Raw genomic sequence first — 17,201 nt, 5'->3', positions numbered from 1 at the left:
GCCACATCCAGATGGCTTTTGGGCACTTCCAGGGTACTTTGGCTCAGTTGTTGCTGACACCACCAAGGCTGTGGGTTCAGTCCCAAGACAGGACATTTATTTAAGAGTTGGATTCAATGATCCTTGAGGGTGCTTCCAGCTGGGAATATTCTGTCAGCCTGTGGTTGGTGACTCCACCTCTGCCCTGGGCAGGCTGCTCTGGTGCTTTACAGCCCACTGCCTGAAGAAAGCTTTCCTCATCTCCAAACCTGACACAACTCAAGCCCAGTTCTTGTGTCTGCAGCCAAAGGTCAGGTGTGGGTCCCTGCAGAGCTGAGTTAGAGTTTGTGCCTGACCCAAAAGCCTGCTCAGCATCCCTCATGTCACCCCCCAGACCCTGGGGACCACAGAACAGCCAGAGGGGGCTGATGGCTCTTTCTGACACTGACTTGACTTCTGGGCCTTACACGGAAGAAATCCTGCTTTAATTGTCCTTCCTGGCAATTAAAGAGCTCTTAAGGCTCGTTCATCTCTGGGGCTGGGGGCCTGCACTGACAGTGCTCAGAGGAGGAGAGTTTACAAGCCAGGCCCTACAGAGCTCAGCAGAGAATAAATAAAGCTCAGAAAAAAACAAGGCTTATTGTTTTTAACTGACTGAAGGATCTGCCAAAAGAAGGCGATTTAGAAATGTCACGCCTAATTTGAATTTTTGAATAATTCATAGTGTCTTCGTAGCAGAAAGTGATTGTTTGGTCCAAAAATAGGAGACATCCCATTAGGAGGAAGAGAAATTGCAATAGACTGGTAGCCATCAGAAATAACTGGCATGTTGCATTTCAAAGCCCTTTGTTCTGGCTGGCTTGGGTGGAACCAGAGGCTGGGCTGAAGCACTTGCATGTTAATGTTGTACCAGCCTCATTTTTTTGCAAGCAGATCCTCTGGTTTGCAATTTGGGTGAAGGATGAGCCTCCAAAATGAGGATAATACGTATTGCAAAATAACAAAGACCAGATTTTGATCGTCAAGCTGGGTATCGAGTGAAAATAACCTGAACTGAGGAAACAGTTTGTGCCTATGGTGTGCTCATCTTGAGGTAATGGCTGCAGGCTGATTAGGATTTCCTTCGAGGGTGTCTTTAAATGAAAATTACTCCCAGCATTTGGAAAAAAAAAAAAAAAAGTAACTTGAATAATTTCTGATGCACTTTAGTATTCAGAATCTGAAATGCAAATTTATGCATAATTGTGTTTGGACAACTCTATGAGATTGCTGCTGTAGATGCTTTGAACCCTCACAGGAGACTCAAAGCATGCTTGAGTGCGCAGGCTTTAAAAATTGCTTTTCTCAAGCCTTGCTGAGAATTACATTTGCTAATTCATTTGTTTCCTGAAAGTAAAACTAGACATGATATATGATCGAGGGGGGGTTGTCTTTAAATCAATTTGGCTGCTTGCACACATTCTGCCACGTTCTTACCCACGTCAAAGCACAAAATCCTCCTGTTTCAGTGTCCTGCTGTGGCCAGTGCAGGACTTGTTGTTCTTCCTGCATGGTCTGGCCATGGCTTTAGCCCAGCCCATTGATAATTCCTCTTTGTGTCCAGCTTCTCCTGAGGATGGAGATCATGATGGAGATTTTGGGAGGATGTTCCTCATATTTTACTGTTAATTGCAAATGCTGCTTCTTCCAGCATTTAATTTAACCTTATTTGCTGTTTTAGCTTCAAACCCATCTTATACCCTTTGTACTCAGGATTTTCTCTATCCACCAGAAATCTGCTCTCCATGGGGAAACCCAGCAGGTTCAGACATTGTCTGCCTTTAAAACCTTGCTGCATTTAACAAATCATGCCTGGAGCAGAGGTTTAATCTTGCCTTGCACCAGTCTGTCCTGTTGGGGGATTAATATTTCCCAGGGAGGGGATTTTGGGATGGGAATCCAAAGACCTTGGGAGGGAGGGGGACTCTGAAAGTTGCACCAAGGTGTGTTTAGATTGGAGATTGGGAAAAATTTCTTCATGTAAAGCGTTGTCAAGCATCAGCACAGGCTGCCAAGGGCAAGTTTGGAGGGAGTCAGCATTCCTGGAAGTGCCCAAAAGCCATCTGGATGTGGCACTGAGGCCGTGGTTCAGCAGTGAGCACGGTGGTGCTGCTGGGCTGATGGCTGGACTTGGTGACCTCAAAGGTCTTCTCCAGCCTTGAGGGCTCCAGGGTTCTTTGAATTGCCACTGATGGCCTCTCAGGGCCTTCAGATGTGTCTGTGCAGCAAGCAGCAGATGAAGAAATGGCAAACACTGCCACTGCCCTGCTCTGCTGTCCTCCCCAGGCTGGCTCGGAATGGCAGCTCAGGCACTGAGGAGCCCTTTGAGGAGCCTTTTCTGCAGATCCCATCTCCTTCCCTGCCATGATTTGTGGCAGGCTTTGGGGAGAGGTTTGCACCCTGTGTTCCAGCTTCCTGTGGTTAATTTTGTTTGTGGTTTATTTGCACACTCTGCATCCCCTCATTCCCCTTCCATTAAACAGCACATTCTTCCCCACGTTAAATCCAATTGCCACACCTTGTCCAAGTCACAATTATATCTTGTTTGGGGCTCTGGGATTGAAACATTAAATCACTTCTGTTTACCTGTCTCAGGAAACTAAATTTTCAATTCCACTGCCTTATGGTAGAAAATAAGAGAAATCTGTTTATGATAATTGACTACATAAATATCAGCTTCTTTTAGAAAGGGCTGTGCATACTGACCCACCTCAAGTGTCTGGGGTATCTCTCCTTTAACAAGCACCAGCAGCAAATGCAGTGCAGACACATCTGCAGCTGCTGGCTTCAGGGTTAGCTGGGATTTGGGAGCACCTTGGTGCCTAAAATTTGGGATTTGGGAGCAGCTTGGTGCCTAAATCCTGAGCCAAGCCTGCCCGTCCTTGTGCAGGGTGGGCAGCTGAAGGTTTCTTTTCCAAGGTGCTCCGGGAGAGGTTTGAGACATCATTCCATCTGAGGGCAGGCCCTCCTTGCTCACCCTCAGCTCCTCCTGTGAACGGGGCTGGGTGAAAGCCCAGGTCCCTCAGCAGTGTTGTGCACACCAGCTGTGGGATCTGAGCATCCCACTGGAACAGGATGCCAGCCTGGAAATGATGGAGCAGGGAATGCCCCCAGACTGACGGCCAGGAGATGCCCCAGGGCCCAGCTGTGGCAGAGGGTGGGGCAGGGCAGTGGGGAGGCTTTGTTCTGCCCTTGGGCCTTCCCAAGGCATGGATGGCTCCTGGCTGTGGGGAAGGGTCCTTGGGGGTGACAAGGTGGAGGAAAATGCTGTCACAGAGCACCAGGACCTGCTCCCTGACCCGTGCTGGTCCATCCCCTGACGGGCAGCCAGAGCCTTTTCTGTTTTGTGCCACTGAGTGCCTGGGGGGATGCGGGAGGTGACTTCTCCCATCGGTGGATTCAGCATCAACCACAGCCCTCCCTCACACCCTGCTGAAGCCAGAAACCACATCCTGAGGGCAGTGGTAAAGCAGCACCCAGGGGACACAGACATGTCCCTGCTGGGGCACAGTCTGCCTTCACACCAGGGTGGGGGAGCGGCTGCAGTGGAACCCCACGGCCGGGCACTCCCTGGCACGTGGCTCACACCCAGCAAGGGCAGTTGGATCTCTTCCAAAACTGTTGTGCTTTTAGCCTTTTTCTCTTACAGTTCTGGACATTTTGTGCCTTCACACAAAACCAATCTTTGATTTCAGGCTCAGCCTGTGCCTCTGAGACACTTTGTTCCAAGCTCCCCCCACTCATGGACATTTTATGAAAAGGTGTGATTTCTGGCTCACCTTTAAGTAGGCCATGTCTCAATTTGTGAGTGACCTGCTGTGGCTGTGGCACAATCTGGGGTGGCCAGAAGTGCTTGTCCCGTTCCCAAAAGACAAGCACTGCTGTGTAACACCTCCCAGTGCCTGGGGACACCGTGCCACTGCAAATCCATCTGTGAGCCCTGTGGAGCCACGCTGGCTTTGCAGCCAGCAGCAAATTCTTCCCTGTGACCCCTTTTATTCCCTGAGCAGCACCCTGCAGGATTTTCTGGCTCTCCTACTGATGCCTTAAGATTTTAGCTTTTCTATTTTTCAGATCCTGCACTGCATTAGTGCATAACTCTGAACCCCATACAGAGTCAGCTACTGTCCTCACATTTTGGTGAGACAAAACAATCCCTCTGGGCCTGAGATCCAAGGACACACCACAGCCTCAGGGCCTGAGAAGTATAAAAAAGTGAACTGGGGAGGAGCAAACAGGGGGAATGTGACCTCATTACCTGAAGCTGGAATTGGAGAATTAACCCCTGATTGCAAATTGACCAATTTCTGTATTTCTGCCTGAAAAACTCATGACCATTGTCCAGTTTGGGTGTAGCCTCTGGGTGGCTTTGACTGCCCAAGGTGTATCTATTGAAGGCCTTTAATAAATACCCACTTTATATAATAAATACTTTCCCACTTCAATAAATACCTGCTTTATAAAATAAATACTTTAATAAATACTTAAATACTTTAATAAATATCCACTTCATATCATAAATACCCACTTTATTATTACACCCAAGCTGGAATTGGAGAATTAACCCCTGGCTGCACATTGACCAAACTTAATTCTGCCTGAAAATCTCATGGCCATGGTCCAGCTTGGGTGTAGCCTGTGTGTGGCTTTGACTGCTCAAGGTGTATCTGTTGAAGGCCTTAAATAAATACCCACTTTAATTCTCTTTACTCTACTCTAGGAAGCCCCTCCAAGGCAGCAGTACCTTCAGCCCCAGCTCCAGCTCCAGCAGCGAGCGCCGGATTTCGGCGGTGAGGACGTTCATGCGCTCACACTCCTGCAGAGCAACCACAGCATAGGGTGTCCTCTCCTCCACCTTCGCCATCAGCTCTGCCATGTTGAACTCATCCGTCAGCTTCTCCAACATCTCTTCCAGAAGGGCCTGCACCTGTGCCCCAGGGAGCAGAGAGGGTGATGTGAGACCCCCAGAACTCCCTCTGCCCCGTCAGTGTCTCCAAAACCATCCCTGTCAGCTGTGGGCACCTTTCAAAGAGCTTGCTCCATCCTATTAAAATCCAAGTGCTGACAGAAGTTAATGTCAGAGGAGCAGCTTGCAAAATGATGGTTTTAAAATGTCCCTGTGACATGTGGCAGCCTCCTCTCCTCTCTTATTTCTCCTGAGGTCACAAGGAGATGGATGGGGCTGGAGCCTCAGCTGAGCCTCAGGACAATACAGCTCATGAGCTGGTTTACTCTGGTGTATTGATGGAGAGAGGTGATTATATAAAATTGAATTTTAAGCAGAATTTGGCATTCTGGACTAATGGAACCACAGAAGAAATAACAAAACAAAATTATTTTCTGGTCACCACCACAGCTTCTTCAGAACTCTATGTACTAAACAGGGAAAGCTCCAATGCAAGAGGATCTTCACAATGTCTAAAAAATTAAATGAAACAGCCAAAGCCCTTTCTGGCAATGAGGCAGGAAGCCCCTGCTGTCCATGGGATCAGCTGCACTTCCCAGGTTTACTGGGGAACGTCTCATTCAAAGCTTTGCTTCTGAGCTGGAACCTGAGCAAGACTTCTGCTTGCTGGGCACCTTTTGGGTGCACATAACACAGTTAAAATTCCATAATCCAGAGTGCCAAACCTGGCATGCAGGGCCAGTGCCAGCTAGGGCAGGGTAATTTTACAGCCAGGGCCACCAATATTCACATTTTGGACTCTGTTCTCCAATTCCCTCCCGTTGCTGCTCTTCCCAACCCTCGGCTCCCGTCAGCAGTGAGGCTGTGTGGGCTGTCATTGCAGCCACACAGGTGGCTAAAGCTGGAAAAGCTCCTCAGCTGCACCTCGGGGGCACTACAGAAATATCTGCTCATTTGAAATCCCCCTGCAAGTCCCTTTGGCTCTGATTCCTTCACAGCAATTACAGCTCATTTGCTGCAATGTGACCTCAGAAATCTGTGGGAGTAACTGGACTTGTCAGAGCCTCAGGAAAATGACAGGCTCACATTTTCCCTGGAAGCTTCCTAAAACCACCCCAGCCGAGCCAGGGGCTGGATATCCTTCAGTGGAGGAGCTGAGACAAGGCTCTGCTCACTCCCATCCAAGGACCAAGAGGAAGGGCCAGCTTGGATAATGGCAGAGATCCCTTTGGGGAGGAAATGAGCTGTGGGAGCGTGTCCCCAGGCACAGCACAGGGCACTGAGGTCACACTCCGCTTGTTCTCAGGCAGATCTTATTCCCAGACAGAGCCATGAGGACATCTGTGCTCCTGTGAGAGTCGTCTTGGCTGTCACCAGGACTTTGCAGGGTGACCATGACTTGTGACACCACTGCTGGGGCACTCATTGATTGTTTTGCCTCTCTGGCCGAGGAGTTTGTGTTTCAATAACAAAAGGAGTGGGAGGGCAGAAGACAGCACTTAGATTTGCTTCTCTGAACATCTTATTTGGCTTTGCTGCCTCTGGATTATTCCCCTCACCTCAAGTTTGAGTATGAACTGAAAACTGACCAGGCTGGGCACTTGCAGGAGCCCTTAGGGAAGGCAGTCAGTTCTCCAGCTTCACACCAAGCCAAGGAAGCTGGTGTGAAACCACAGGTGAGCTGCCTGTTAGCCATTCATTCAATTGCAAATCTTCAAACACAGAGCTGGCACCTTAAGGCTGCAGGAGTAAAAACCCAGCATGTGTTGGCTGATTCCAGATCTTGTCAGGGATGCTTGGGCTGTGTTTTAATGAGCTGTGAGTTTCCACAGGGAGGGCTGGGATCAGCCCAGGACAGGTGTAGCAGGGGAGTGCAGCTGGAAATAAGGAATTACAAGGCCCTTGGGAGCTGGGGGGACTCGGTGGCAGCAGCAAGAGGAGGGCTGAGCTCAGGGGGGCAGGCAGTGTGCTCAGGAGCCCATTGCTATGCCAGTCACAGGGGTGCACAGGGACTGCTGCTCAGGGAAGGTTTATTTGCAACACCTTCAGAGGATGATAATGAAGGCTCTTAAGTGCATGGGGTAATTAAGAGTCACTGTCCTGGTACTGCCAATACTCAGTTACATCCCACCAGGGTGATGTTCTGCATAAAACCAGGCTTTAAGGCAGGCAAAGGCAGAACACAGGACTATGGACAAGCCTGAGCTAGAAAGGACTGATGGATGAGAGGCATCAAAGCCCAGCAGCTGCCCCTGAGCACTCTCACCATCTCCTCCTGGCTCCCCATTCCCCCTGAGCACTCTCACCATCTCCTCCTGGCTCCCCATTCCCCCTGAGCACTCTCACCATCTCCTCCTGTGTCCCCATTCCCCCTGAGCACTCTCACCATCCACTCCTGTGTCCCCATTCCCCCTGAGCACTCTCACCATCCACTCCTGTGTTCCCACTCCCCCTGAGCACTCTCACCATCTCCTCCTGGTTCCCCATTCCCCCTGAGCACTCTCACCATCTCCTCCTGTGTTCCCACTCCCCCTGAGCACTCTCACCATCTCCTCCTGGCTCCCCACTGCTCCTGGTCCTGTGCTGCTGTCCCGGGGCTGCAGCTCCAGCACCGTGCGCAGGAGCCGCTCCGAGCGCTGCGTGAGGAACCCGATCTCAGCGTTGGGGTGGAGGCCGTACAGGTAGGGAGACTCTGGAGGCAGAGCATCGTCTATGTACTGCACAGAGACATTCAGGAGCACGTTAGGAACAGCCCAGGGTGCTTTGACTGCAGAGCTTCAGTGCTGGAATCATCCCCCCAGTAGGTCAGCTCTGCCTGTGGCTGAAACACCGGGGAAGTGATGGAGGAAGGAGAACAAATGTTTACAGAGCTGCTCCTGCTCCTGCTGGGAAAATTCTGTAATTGCTGGAGTTCAGCTTGGCTCCTGTCTCAGGCTGGACCTTCTCTAGCAATTATCTGCTGTGCATTTCAGCAGCAGCATCCTGAAATCTCTTGTGGGAATTGAGCTTCCAGTAGTTAAGTTTTATGAACAAAACCAGCCTGATGTGCCTCTCTCTGCTAGTGCATTTGTGTACAAAGAACAGATGAGATCAGTAAGTAGATCAACAAGACCCTTCAGTGATTCTCATCAAAACTGATGATAAAAGGAGCTTGAAAGGGCCGTTCTAGCAAACAGTATGTGGATGTAATTTTCCAGGAACCCCACTTAAGTCTCAAGCACCAATACAGTTGCTCTATTCATGCATGAACAGAATGAGCCCATGATGAAGTAGCAAATTACCATTAGACTTGGTTCATCCAGGGGAATGCTGAAGCATCCACAGGAACACAACAAAATGGGAAATGAGAGAACAGTGCAGGAACACTGCAGCCCCACTCCTGCCTCCTCAGGCAGATTTTGGGGCAGTTCTGGAAGACATTCCACTGACATGTATAAATGATGCCAGCAAACAAAGAGCTTACCTGGTGATAGCCATTATAATCCATGTTCCCTGGGAGGGGAAACCCAGGAGCGAGGCAGAGCTCTCCCTCCATCATTTCTGGCTTAATAAACTCTTCCAGGTAGGTTCTGCAGAGCCGCCTGTCCCAGTCATCCGTGATGTGACCTCCGTACATGATCTCACCCACGAGGTAGCGCAGGTCATCGTAGGGGACCTGGGTGTGGAGCAGGGTGGGCTCAACCCAAGCATTGCCTGCACCCTCAGGGCTCCCACCTCAGCAAACAAACATCAGGTGGGAGTTCAATCCTGCCCTGGAAAGCACAGTGCAGCTCCCCACTGAGCGAGTGGCACTGAGGTCTCCCACCCCTCCCAAGGGAGAACTGTGAAGTTCTAAACCCGAGGAAATGACATTTCAGGACAGCTTCAGGCCACCCTGGTGGTTCAAAGCCACCAGCCAGGCCCCCTGTGGTGTCCCCACCTTGGAGCTGGCCTCCAGGTAGTTGTAGAGGACGTTGACAGAGATGGTGAGGTCGCCGGTGCTGAAGGGGTACGGGCGGTTCCAGCCCTGGGGGCCGAACTTGCGCCGTTCCGCCACCACCGCGTGGAAATAGCAGAGGGTGAAGAGGATGCTCCTGAACTCCTTCTCCTGGCTGCACATCTCCAGGGTGTCCTGCAACACAGGACAGCTGCCCTCAGCCTCTGCCACTCCCAGGGAGCCCAAACACGCCGGACTTTGGACAGGGGTGAATCACAGAATCAGAGGCCAAGGCTGGGAAACACCCCCAAATCATCAAGTTCAACCTTCGACCAAATACCCCCATCCCCATTTAATCATGAACTGTATTTTTTTAACAATTTTAGGGATGTGTCTACACCACTTCCCTGTGCAGCCTGTTCCAGAGCTTAACCAACCTTCCAGTTTAGAAATTTTTTCCTTACATCCAACGTGCACCTCCCCTGCTGACGCTTGTTGTCATTGCCCCATTGTTCCCTGGGACAAGAGGCCGATCAAATTGTCCTTCAGTTCATTTTTGCATCACACACACACACAACATGGTAATTTTCAATGTCAGTGGCTTTGCATAGCAGATTTATTGGCAAATTCTAGCAAATATTTTCTGACTTAATATTTACTGTTCCCAGCTGCGAGTGGCTTTGCACAGGAACACAGGGAAGGAAGGACACGTGCACCCACTCAACGCCCCATCACCTGCATGTGCTCCACATCCCTCACCAGAAAGATGGGGAGGGAGCCACCGAATCACAGAATTCTCTGTTGGAAGGGACCTTCAAGTCCTTGTTTTTCCAGCCCCTCTGCCATGGGCAGGGACACTTTCCACTATCCCAGGTTGCTCCAAGACCTGTCCAACCTTTACCTTAAATAAATGCCATGTTAGACCTTTAATCCTCTGAGAGCACGACAGAGCTCAGGGTCTGTGCAGAAAAGGGGGAATCCAGCACTCTAAAGGGTGCAAAGCATTGACCAAGTGCATTTGATAATCAAGAACATCCCAAAACCTGTTTTCCCTTGGATTAGGCAGCACCCTAAGCTCCCTTTATCAGCATTGAGATGAAGAACTGCTTGAAATACATGCAGAAAACCTTTCTCATTTTAGGAAACATCCCCAGAACAACCCAGTTCACTCTCATTCGGCCTCTCTTCAGTTGTCAATTCTTCTTCAGCTACAAAGCAGAACAATATCCCCTGCACAGAATAAAGGGTCTTCTTTGTAGCCTCCAGCTGAAAGCTAAATTTGAACATCTCTTCTGTATAAAGCAGGGAAATGAGGTGGAAAAGGGACCCCACCCACTCGCTTCAGGATTTCTGATAAGAGATGTTTCATAATCCTCCAGCAATTTAGAAAATGCTAATTACTATTGATTGAAATGAGCAGCGGCAGGATGAAAATGTTACTTGGGGTGAAGGTTCTCCCCTCCCTCGTTCTCCAGGACATTTTCTGGAGTCCAAGATGATGAATGGCAGTAGATAAAAATGGAATAATCTTCCCTGACCACTGGCATTAATCCTTGCATGGTGCCTCCCCCCACACCTGCTCAGCAATGTTCCCTCCTGCTCTTGGGGTTCTCTCCACACCAACATCTGAGTACAAAACCAGCCTTGAGCTGCCCCATGACCCAGGGCCAGGTGTCCACAATGGTTTGGGGCTGCTCTTGCCTAATCCCAAATAACAAGACCCATTAAGGAGAGAATTCCAGAATGGTTTGGGCTGGAAGGGACCTTAAAGCCCACCCAGAGCCACCCCTGCCATGAGCAGGGACATCTTCCACTGTCCCAGGCTGCTCCAAGCCCCATCCAGTCTTGGGCACTTCCAGGGATCCAAGGGCAGCCTGCTCTGGGCACCTGTGCCAGCCCTGCCCACCCCCACAGGGAGGAATTTCTTTCCAATACCCAATGTAGATTTGCCCTTCTTCAATTTGAAACCATTCCCCTTGTCCTGTCCCTCCAGGATCTTGTCCAAATTCCCTCTCCAGCTCTCATGGAGTCCCTTTAGGTACTGGAAGGTCTCCCTGGAATCTTCTCTCCTCCAGTCTGAACAACCCCAGCTCTCTCTGCCTCTCTCCTCAGCAGAGCTGCCCCAGCCCTCTGATCAACTCAGCAGCCTCCTCTGGACTTGTTCCAGCTGTGTTTGGAGCCCCAGCGTGGGGCAGGTGGGGCTTCACAAAAGCAGAGATTTCCCACAAGAGAAAACAGCCCTGCAAGATCTGCCAGGCGTTCCCAGCACAGCCATGGGCTGGATGGAGAGGCTGGAATGTCAGCACCAGTGATCCTAAAGGACAGTGGGAGGGCTGGGAGCACCTTCAGAGCCTTCTGACGCGTCCTGCTGTGAGGGCTGGGTGTGCCAAGGCTCGGGCAGTGGGCCAGTGAGTGCTGGGGAGGCAGGACATGGACTCAGCACTCCTAGGACAGGAATCAGCAGGAACACGAGTGCTCAGCCCTCAGCCCTTGAGGGAAATGGGGCCATGGCCGAGCTCCCTGGCTCTGTCCTGCCCTGGGGCCCATGGGCTGTTCCCAGGGAGTCCTGCAGGGATGGGATCCTGCCCTGCTCCTGTCCCACGCTGAGAGCACAGCTCATTCAGCCACGGCCTTACAGCCCCTGACACTGATCCACACCCTCTGGGGCACCAGGAATATTTCCATCACTTCCCACACAGGGCTGTTTCCCTGCACAGGAGGGACAGGGGGCAGTGCCTGCTGTGACAGGAGAGTTTTTGAGCAATAAACACAACGAGCACCCTGCCACAGGCTGCTCTTGTGGGCCAGTCACTCTCACACGGCCTAATTGAGATCCTGGCAAAGCAACTCCTGCCTGCAGGCAGCTTCCAGCTCAGATTTACAACACTCCTGATGTCAGCAAGGCCTTGAGCTGAATGGCCTTTGGGCACACACCAGCAATCTGCGTGTGCTGCCCTGGAGAGGGATGTGGGATGTGATCAGCAGTTCTGAACCTCTAACCCTGGGTAAACAGCAGGCAGCAAAGTGAGGTTTAACCTGCTCACCTCCCACAGCTTTGGGTGTTAGATGTCAGGTGCCACTCAGCAGCCCAAAATGGAAGGACCCAGAAGGAGAAACCAACTGAAACATGACAACATCTCCTGATGCTGCAGTCAGAAATTTGATTCTGTACTGAAAGAGCCTTTCTGAGGCTGGAGTCACCTGGACACATTTAAAAACAGACTGGACCTGGCATTCAGTGCCATGGTTTAGTTGGTGAGGAGGTGTTGGGTCACAGGTTGGACTTGATGATCCCAAAGGTCTTTTCCAGCCTGGTTAATTCTGTGATTCTGTGTGAATCTGTGATCACACACGGGGGAGAAAATTATTAAACAGCACAGAAGTCTGGTGTCCCATGCCCTGCTGCAGGAAAGAATCTCAGAATCACCTGAACTCTTTCTTGGGCAAACCAGTGTTTGGAAAGAGATCTGTGCCCAGCTCGTGGGGAAGAGCAGAGGGGTGTTGGACCCAGAGATGCAAAGGGACTGGGGAGGCAATGTCCATCATGCTCCACAGGGGCTCCTGCAGCCCCATCACGTGCCCAACCACGCTCCTACCTGGCTGAAGTTGTCCAGGGCCTTGTGCAGGTTGGCGTGCATCCCCGTGGGGGCCTCGCTGGTGATTTTGATGGAGTTTTCCAGGATGCCCTGGGGGATGATGTGGCTCTCCGGGCACGGCGCCGGCTCCGCGCTCACGAACACGCGGAAATCCCGGTGGCTGCCCTGGCTGTGCTGCTCCAGCTTCTTCTCCAGAGAGCTCAGCCACTTGGCCACCAGGTGGATGTTCTGGCAGGGACAAAAGGACAAGGCTTGGTCAGTCCTCTGAATACACCCCCATGTGCTGAGCAGGCAATGCCTCAGTCTCAGCTGTGACATTTCCCAGGTTCTGCCCTGGTACCTAACTCTGAACTGCACACAAAGTGTCAGCAAGGTCTCCTCACAGCTCAGGCACACACAACAATCCTTCTCCAGCCCCACAACCAAGGACAGCGCTGCAGCTCCAGGCCCAAAAAGTGCAACCAGCAGGGAATTGAGGAGAGCAAGCTGGGAGGATGGGACTGCATCACCTGCAGCTGGAATTGCACAATTCAGCCCAAGCTGGAAATGGAGCAGAGCTGATCCAAGTGGGAAACTCCTGAGCCAGGGCCCATCCTGGCTGCAGCCACGGCCGGGCTCTTGCAGTGCCCAAGGTGCATCCTTGGAAGGGCTTTTAATAAATCCCTGCTTTATTCCTTTAACCCTGCCCAGCCCCTGCTCCAGGAGCCTCTCCAGGCACCACAGGGAGAGCAGGATCTGCTCCAGGAGCCTCTCCAGGTACCACAGGGAGAGCAGGATCTGCTCCAGGAGCCTCTCCAGGCACCACAGGCACCAAATCCACCCCACTGATGGATGCCCTCTAGAATTTGGGACTTGTTCCAGCAGTGCCTGTGTGCAGCTCCCAGCCCCAAAGATCTGTGTGCATCACGAACATTTGAAAATTCAAAATTTTCAGTATAAATCAGCAGCAGAGCAGCAAATCCCAGCTGGGCTGGTTGGGATCTCAGTGCTGGAATTATCCTCATTTCAACAATACCAGCTGAGGTGATTCCTGGGGAGAAAAACTGTTCTTCCTGGGGGCAGATTTGTTATTCCTGGGGAGCAGAGTTGTTATTCCTCCCCCCAGCCCCACCAAACTCAAATAAAAAAACATTTCTTCATTTTAATCAGAATTACAGTGAGGACCCTCTGTAGCAGTTCCTGGGCAAACAAGTCAAGCAGGTGATTTCACAAAGTCCTTTAACACAAAGGGATTTATTTATTCATGCAACTAATTGGACACATCTTTCAGAAGATTAAGCAGAATCGTGGGGAGATGGTGAAATGGATGAAGTCAAGCCTCAGTTTTTCCCCTAGAGTCCTATACAGCATTACAGTTTCCAGGCAAGAAAACAGCATTTTGTTATATTAGGAATGGGATATGTGGGCTAAACAAGCCTTGTTTTAAAGGCAGGTGTGCAATCCAAACTGGCTGTGCTCACAGGCACTTGGGATGGTGATTTATCCCACCCCAAGAAAGGACAAAGAACTTGCTAAAGCTAAATTAAAAGCTGCAGCCAGAAAGATAAACTGCTTGGAGGTGGCAAAGAAATTACATAAAGGAACCATATTAGAGGCTGAGAATAAATATATATCACCTGTAAATGGGGCCAGAAAGGAGCTCTCATGGTTAAATAGCAGAGTAATGGAGATTATCAGGAGTAAAATTACATTCTTCAGAAAGTGGAAGTTTTGTCCAAATGACAAAAACCAGAAAAGAGCACAAAGTAAAAATGGTAAAGTCAAAAAAGCACTACAAGAAGCAATTTTTTGAAAACCATAAAAGCTAATAGTAAAGCCTTTTCCAGAAACCAGGAACTTACCAGAGAATCTATAAAACTAACAAGATGAAGGTCTGCAGGGAGTGCCCATGGAAGGCCAGGCCAGCCCAAAGCAGCCCACATTTGCAGGAATATTCCCTGCAGAGCTAGAGAAGGTTTTTAGCTGTGTCCAGTTGGGATTTTGGGTATCTGCAAGGCTCAAATCTCCACAACTTGTCTGAGCAATGTGTGCCACTGTTCAACCATACTCACAGTAAAAAAATAAATTAAAAAATAGTATAAGATAGTGAAATAAAATAAAATGAAATGAATGTTTAAGGGAAATTTTATCTCAGTTTTAACCCTTTGCTTCTTGCTCTTTCACTCAGCACCACTATGAAGATTTTGACTCCCTCTTCTGCACTTTCCCTGCCAGGAGGGATTTAAACACACCAACAAACCCCTCTGAGCCAAACCCCAGCTTTTGGAGGTTAAATAACCCCATCCTCCCCTCATATCACAGATGCTTCAGTCTCTCAGTTGTTGCAAAGACTCTTAAACTTGAAGCAGGAGATGAAGAGGTGTTTAGAGGGGTGGATGAGGTAATAAATAATGAGAGGTCTCTGGGAGCAGATGGACTCACCCCAAAAGGGCCCCAGATGTGGAAGGGCTGCAGCCCAGCTCAGGAGGCAGCAGCCAGCCTGGCAGGGGCTCCAGCAGGACAGGACTCAGTCCCCAACAGCACCAGTCAGGAAAAAACCAGCAATCTCAAAGTTCCAAGGCATTTTAGAGAGCTCAGCTGAGGATATCGAGCTGTGTGTGGTGGGGCTGGAGCTGCTGTCCCCAGGCTGGGCTGGAGCAGTGCTGCTCACTGCAGGGTCAGTCCTGGCCAAGGACCAGGCTGGGGGACAAGGAGCTGTCCCAGCTGGCCCCAGGGATGTCCCAGCCTATGGAATCCTGCTCAGCACGGAGCAGGAGAGGGCAGGAATGTCAGGAGGGGGTTTTTGCCTTCCCCAGTCACTGTGGGTGTGACAGAGCCTGGCTGAGCCCCTGCCTGCCCAGGGAAATGGGGAATGAATTCCTGACTTTGCCTCTTTGCCTGGCCAGCTCTGGCTTTCCCTATTGAATTGTCTGCAGCTCAGCCCGTGAGTTTTCTCACTTTTAACCCCACATTCGGCCCCATCCCACCCCTGGGCAGGGAGGGAGCAGCAGGTGAGGCTCAGTTTCCACCTGGGGTTAAACACAGCAGCTCATCCCCAGGAACTTTTGGAGAGGGGATTTCCCCAGGCATGGCCCTGCTGGAACAGGAATTGTCTCTGTGGGTCCCCTGTATCCCCAGGCATGGATTTTCATCCATACCAGCTCTTTTCCCAAAAGCAGTATTGCTGCAGGTAAAAGGAAAGGTCTCATAGGCCACCAACCAGTTAAAACACAGCTAACAGGGGTAAGGAGACTACTGATAGAGCTTGAACTCCTCACCATATCAAAAACCATCTGAAAGAGCAAATGATTGGTGAGCTGACAAAATTACTCATGAGACAAAGCCATTTCAAGTCCTGAAAATAAAGCCTGGGAGTGAAGAACTGCAGGAGGATGCCATCATTCTAAGTGACTGGCAATGACACTGCAGAAGGAATTCAGTGGTGATAGATGCAAAGAAATGCACTCAGGAAAACAATCCCAGCTCCAGATACACACACTGATGGGTTCAAAATTAACTATTATCACTCAGGGAAGAGATCTCAGAGTCCTCACAGTTATTTCCTGCAAATCACAGTTCAATGCTTAACAATGCAAGAGCAATCAAGCACCAGCAGAGGAACAGAGAATAAAGCTGCAAATGTTATTTTGCCATTCCATAAATCCTTGGTGGGACTTCATTTTGTAAACAGCACCCAGCTCCCACTCCTCTTAAATCCAGAAGGATTTAAGTCCCACAAAAGGAGACACTCCATCACCAGGGGTTTGGCCCTTTGGAGAGAGCAGAGGCTGGCAGGGGTGAACAGAGCAGGCTGCAAGAAAAGTGGAAGTGCATTTTCATGTGACACAGAACTCAGCTGCCAATTTACTGCTTCAGGGTGTATGGGGAGTTGAGAGAATCACAGAGTGGAGCTGAGCTGGAAGTCACAGAGAGGAACACTGAATCCTTAATGCTGGGAAAAAAGCTTTAAAATCACCAAATCCAGCCACCACCGCAGCAGCAGGCTCACCATTCACCCACGTCCCCAGGTGCCACATGGGTGTTGGACACTTCCAGGGATGGGGATTCCATTACCGGCCTGTTCCCACATCCCTGCAGGGTTTGTGCCCCTTCCCTGAGGCTGTGGATGTGCCTGTGCCAGGCAGAGCTGTGCCCTGGGCTGTCCAGGCACTGCTGCCTCACAGGGAACACAGAAACCTCTTCTGGCTTCTCTGCTGGAGGGCTCAGGGGCTTCTTGTGAGGTGCCAGGGGAGCCAGGCATGGACAGATCCCAGCTGGGCCTGGGGAAGAGGATGAACTTTGTGGAAAGGAGAAGCTGAGGTGCTTTAGGCTGGGACAGAGTGGTGGCTGTCACTGTTACCAGGGTTTGAAGCTGCTGGAGGGATGGGTCAGCACTCGAGAGGGACTGAGGGGTGTGAGTCAAGAGAGTTGGTGCTTGGGGAAGCCACAGACACTTTGCTGCCTCCAGTTCTGCTGGCCCAAATCTGATTGACGTGGCTGGCAACAATATTTTTTATTTAGAACTGCAGAAAATCCGGCTCCTCACCTGAAATGATTTAGGGTTGTGCTCACATTGTGTGGATGAGATGGAGTTTGGAGTGTGGAGGGAGATGAGAGGAGATGCCTGGGCAAAGGGATTGTTCTGGGGCTGTTTTCTCACAAACAAGGACTGTGTGAGGAGCAGCAGACAAAATGCAATTACACCTGAGTGCTGCTGCACCACTGCTGGCCTGATGCCCTCAGGATTTCAGGAGATCAGATCGTCCCCAGGGTCCAGACAACCAAC

General features: G+C 50.6%; 1 protein-coding gene across 1 annotated transcript in view; it reads right to left on the bottom strand.

Annotated features, from left to right (window-relative positions):
- The window catches only part of DNAH9 (dynein axonemal heavy chain 9), a 147,403-nt gene that overhangs the window by 7,490 nt on the left and 122,712 nt on the right, over positions 1-17,201 (bottom strand). The window contains exons 61-65 of the mRNA XM_033518809.1: positions 12,437-12,664; positions 8,844-9,035; positions 8,388-8,579; positions 7,471-7,641; positions 4,763-4,945 (exon numbers count right to left, since the gene is read on the bottom strand). Of these exons, the coding sequence (XP_033374700.1) occupies positions 4,763-4,945; positions 7,471-7,641; positions 8,388-8,579; positions 8,844-9,035; positions 12,437-12,664 (966 nt within the window). The remainder of the gene's footprint in view (positions 1-4,762; positions 4,946-7,470; positions 7,642-8,387; positions 8,580-8,843; positions 9,036-12,436; positions 12,665-17,201) is intronic.

This window comes from Parus major, chromosome 18 (genome assembly GCF_001522545.3).
Source record: "Parus major isolate Abel chromosome 18, Parus_major1.1, whole genome shotgun sequence".
NCBI classification, from domain to species: Eukaryota; Metazoa; Chordata; class Aves; order Passeriformes; family Paridae; genus Parus; species Parus major.
Note: the sequence above shows the minus strand (reverse complement) of the source record. Positions and strands in the feature narration are given on the sequence as shown.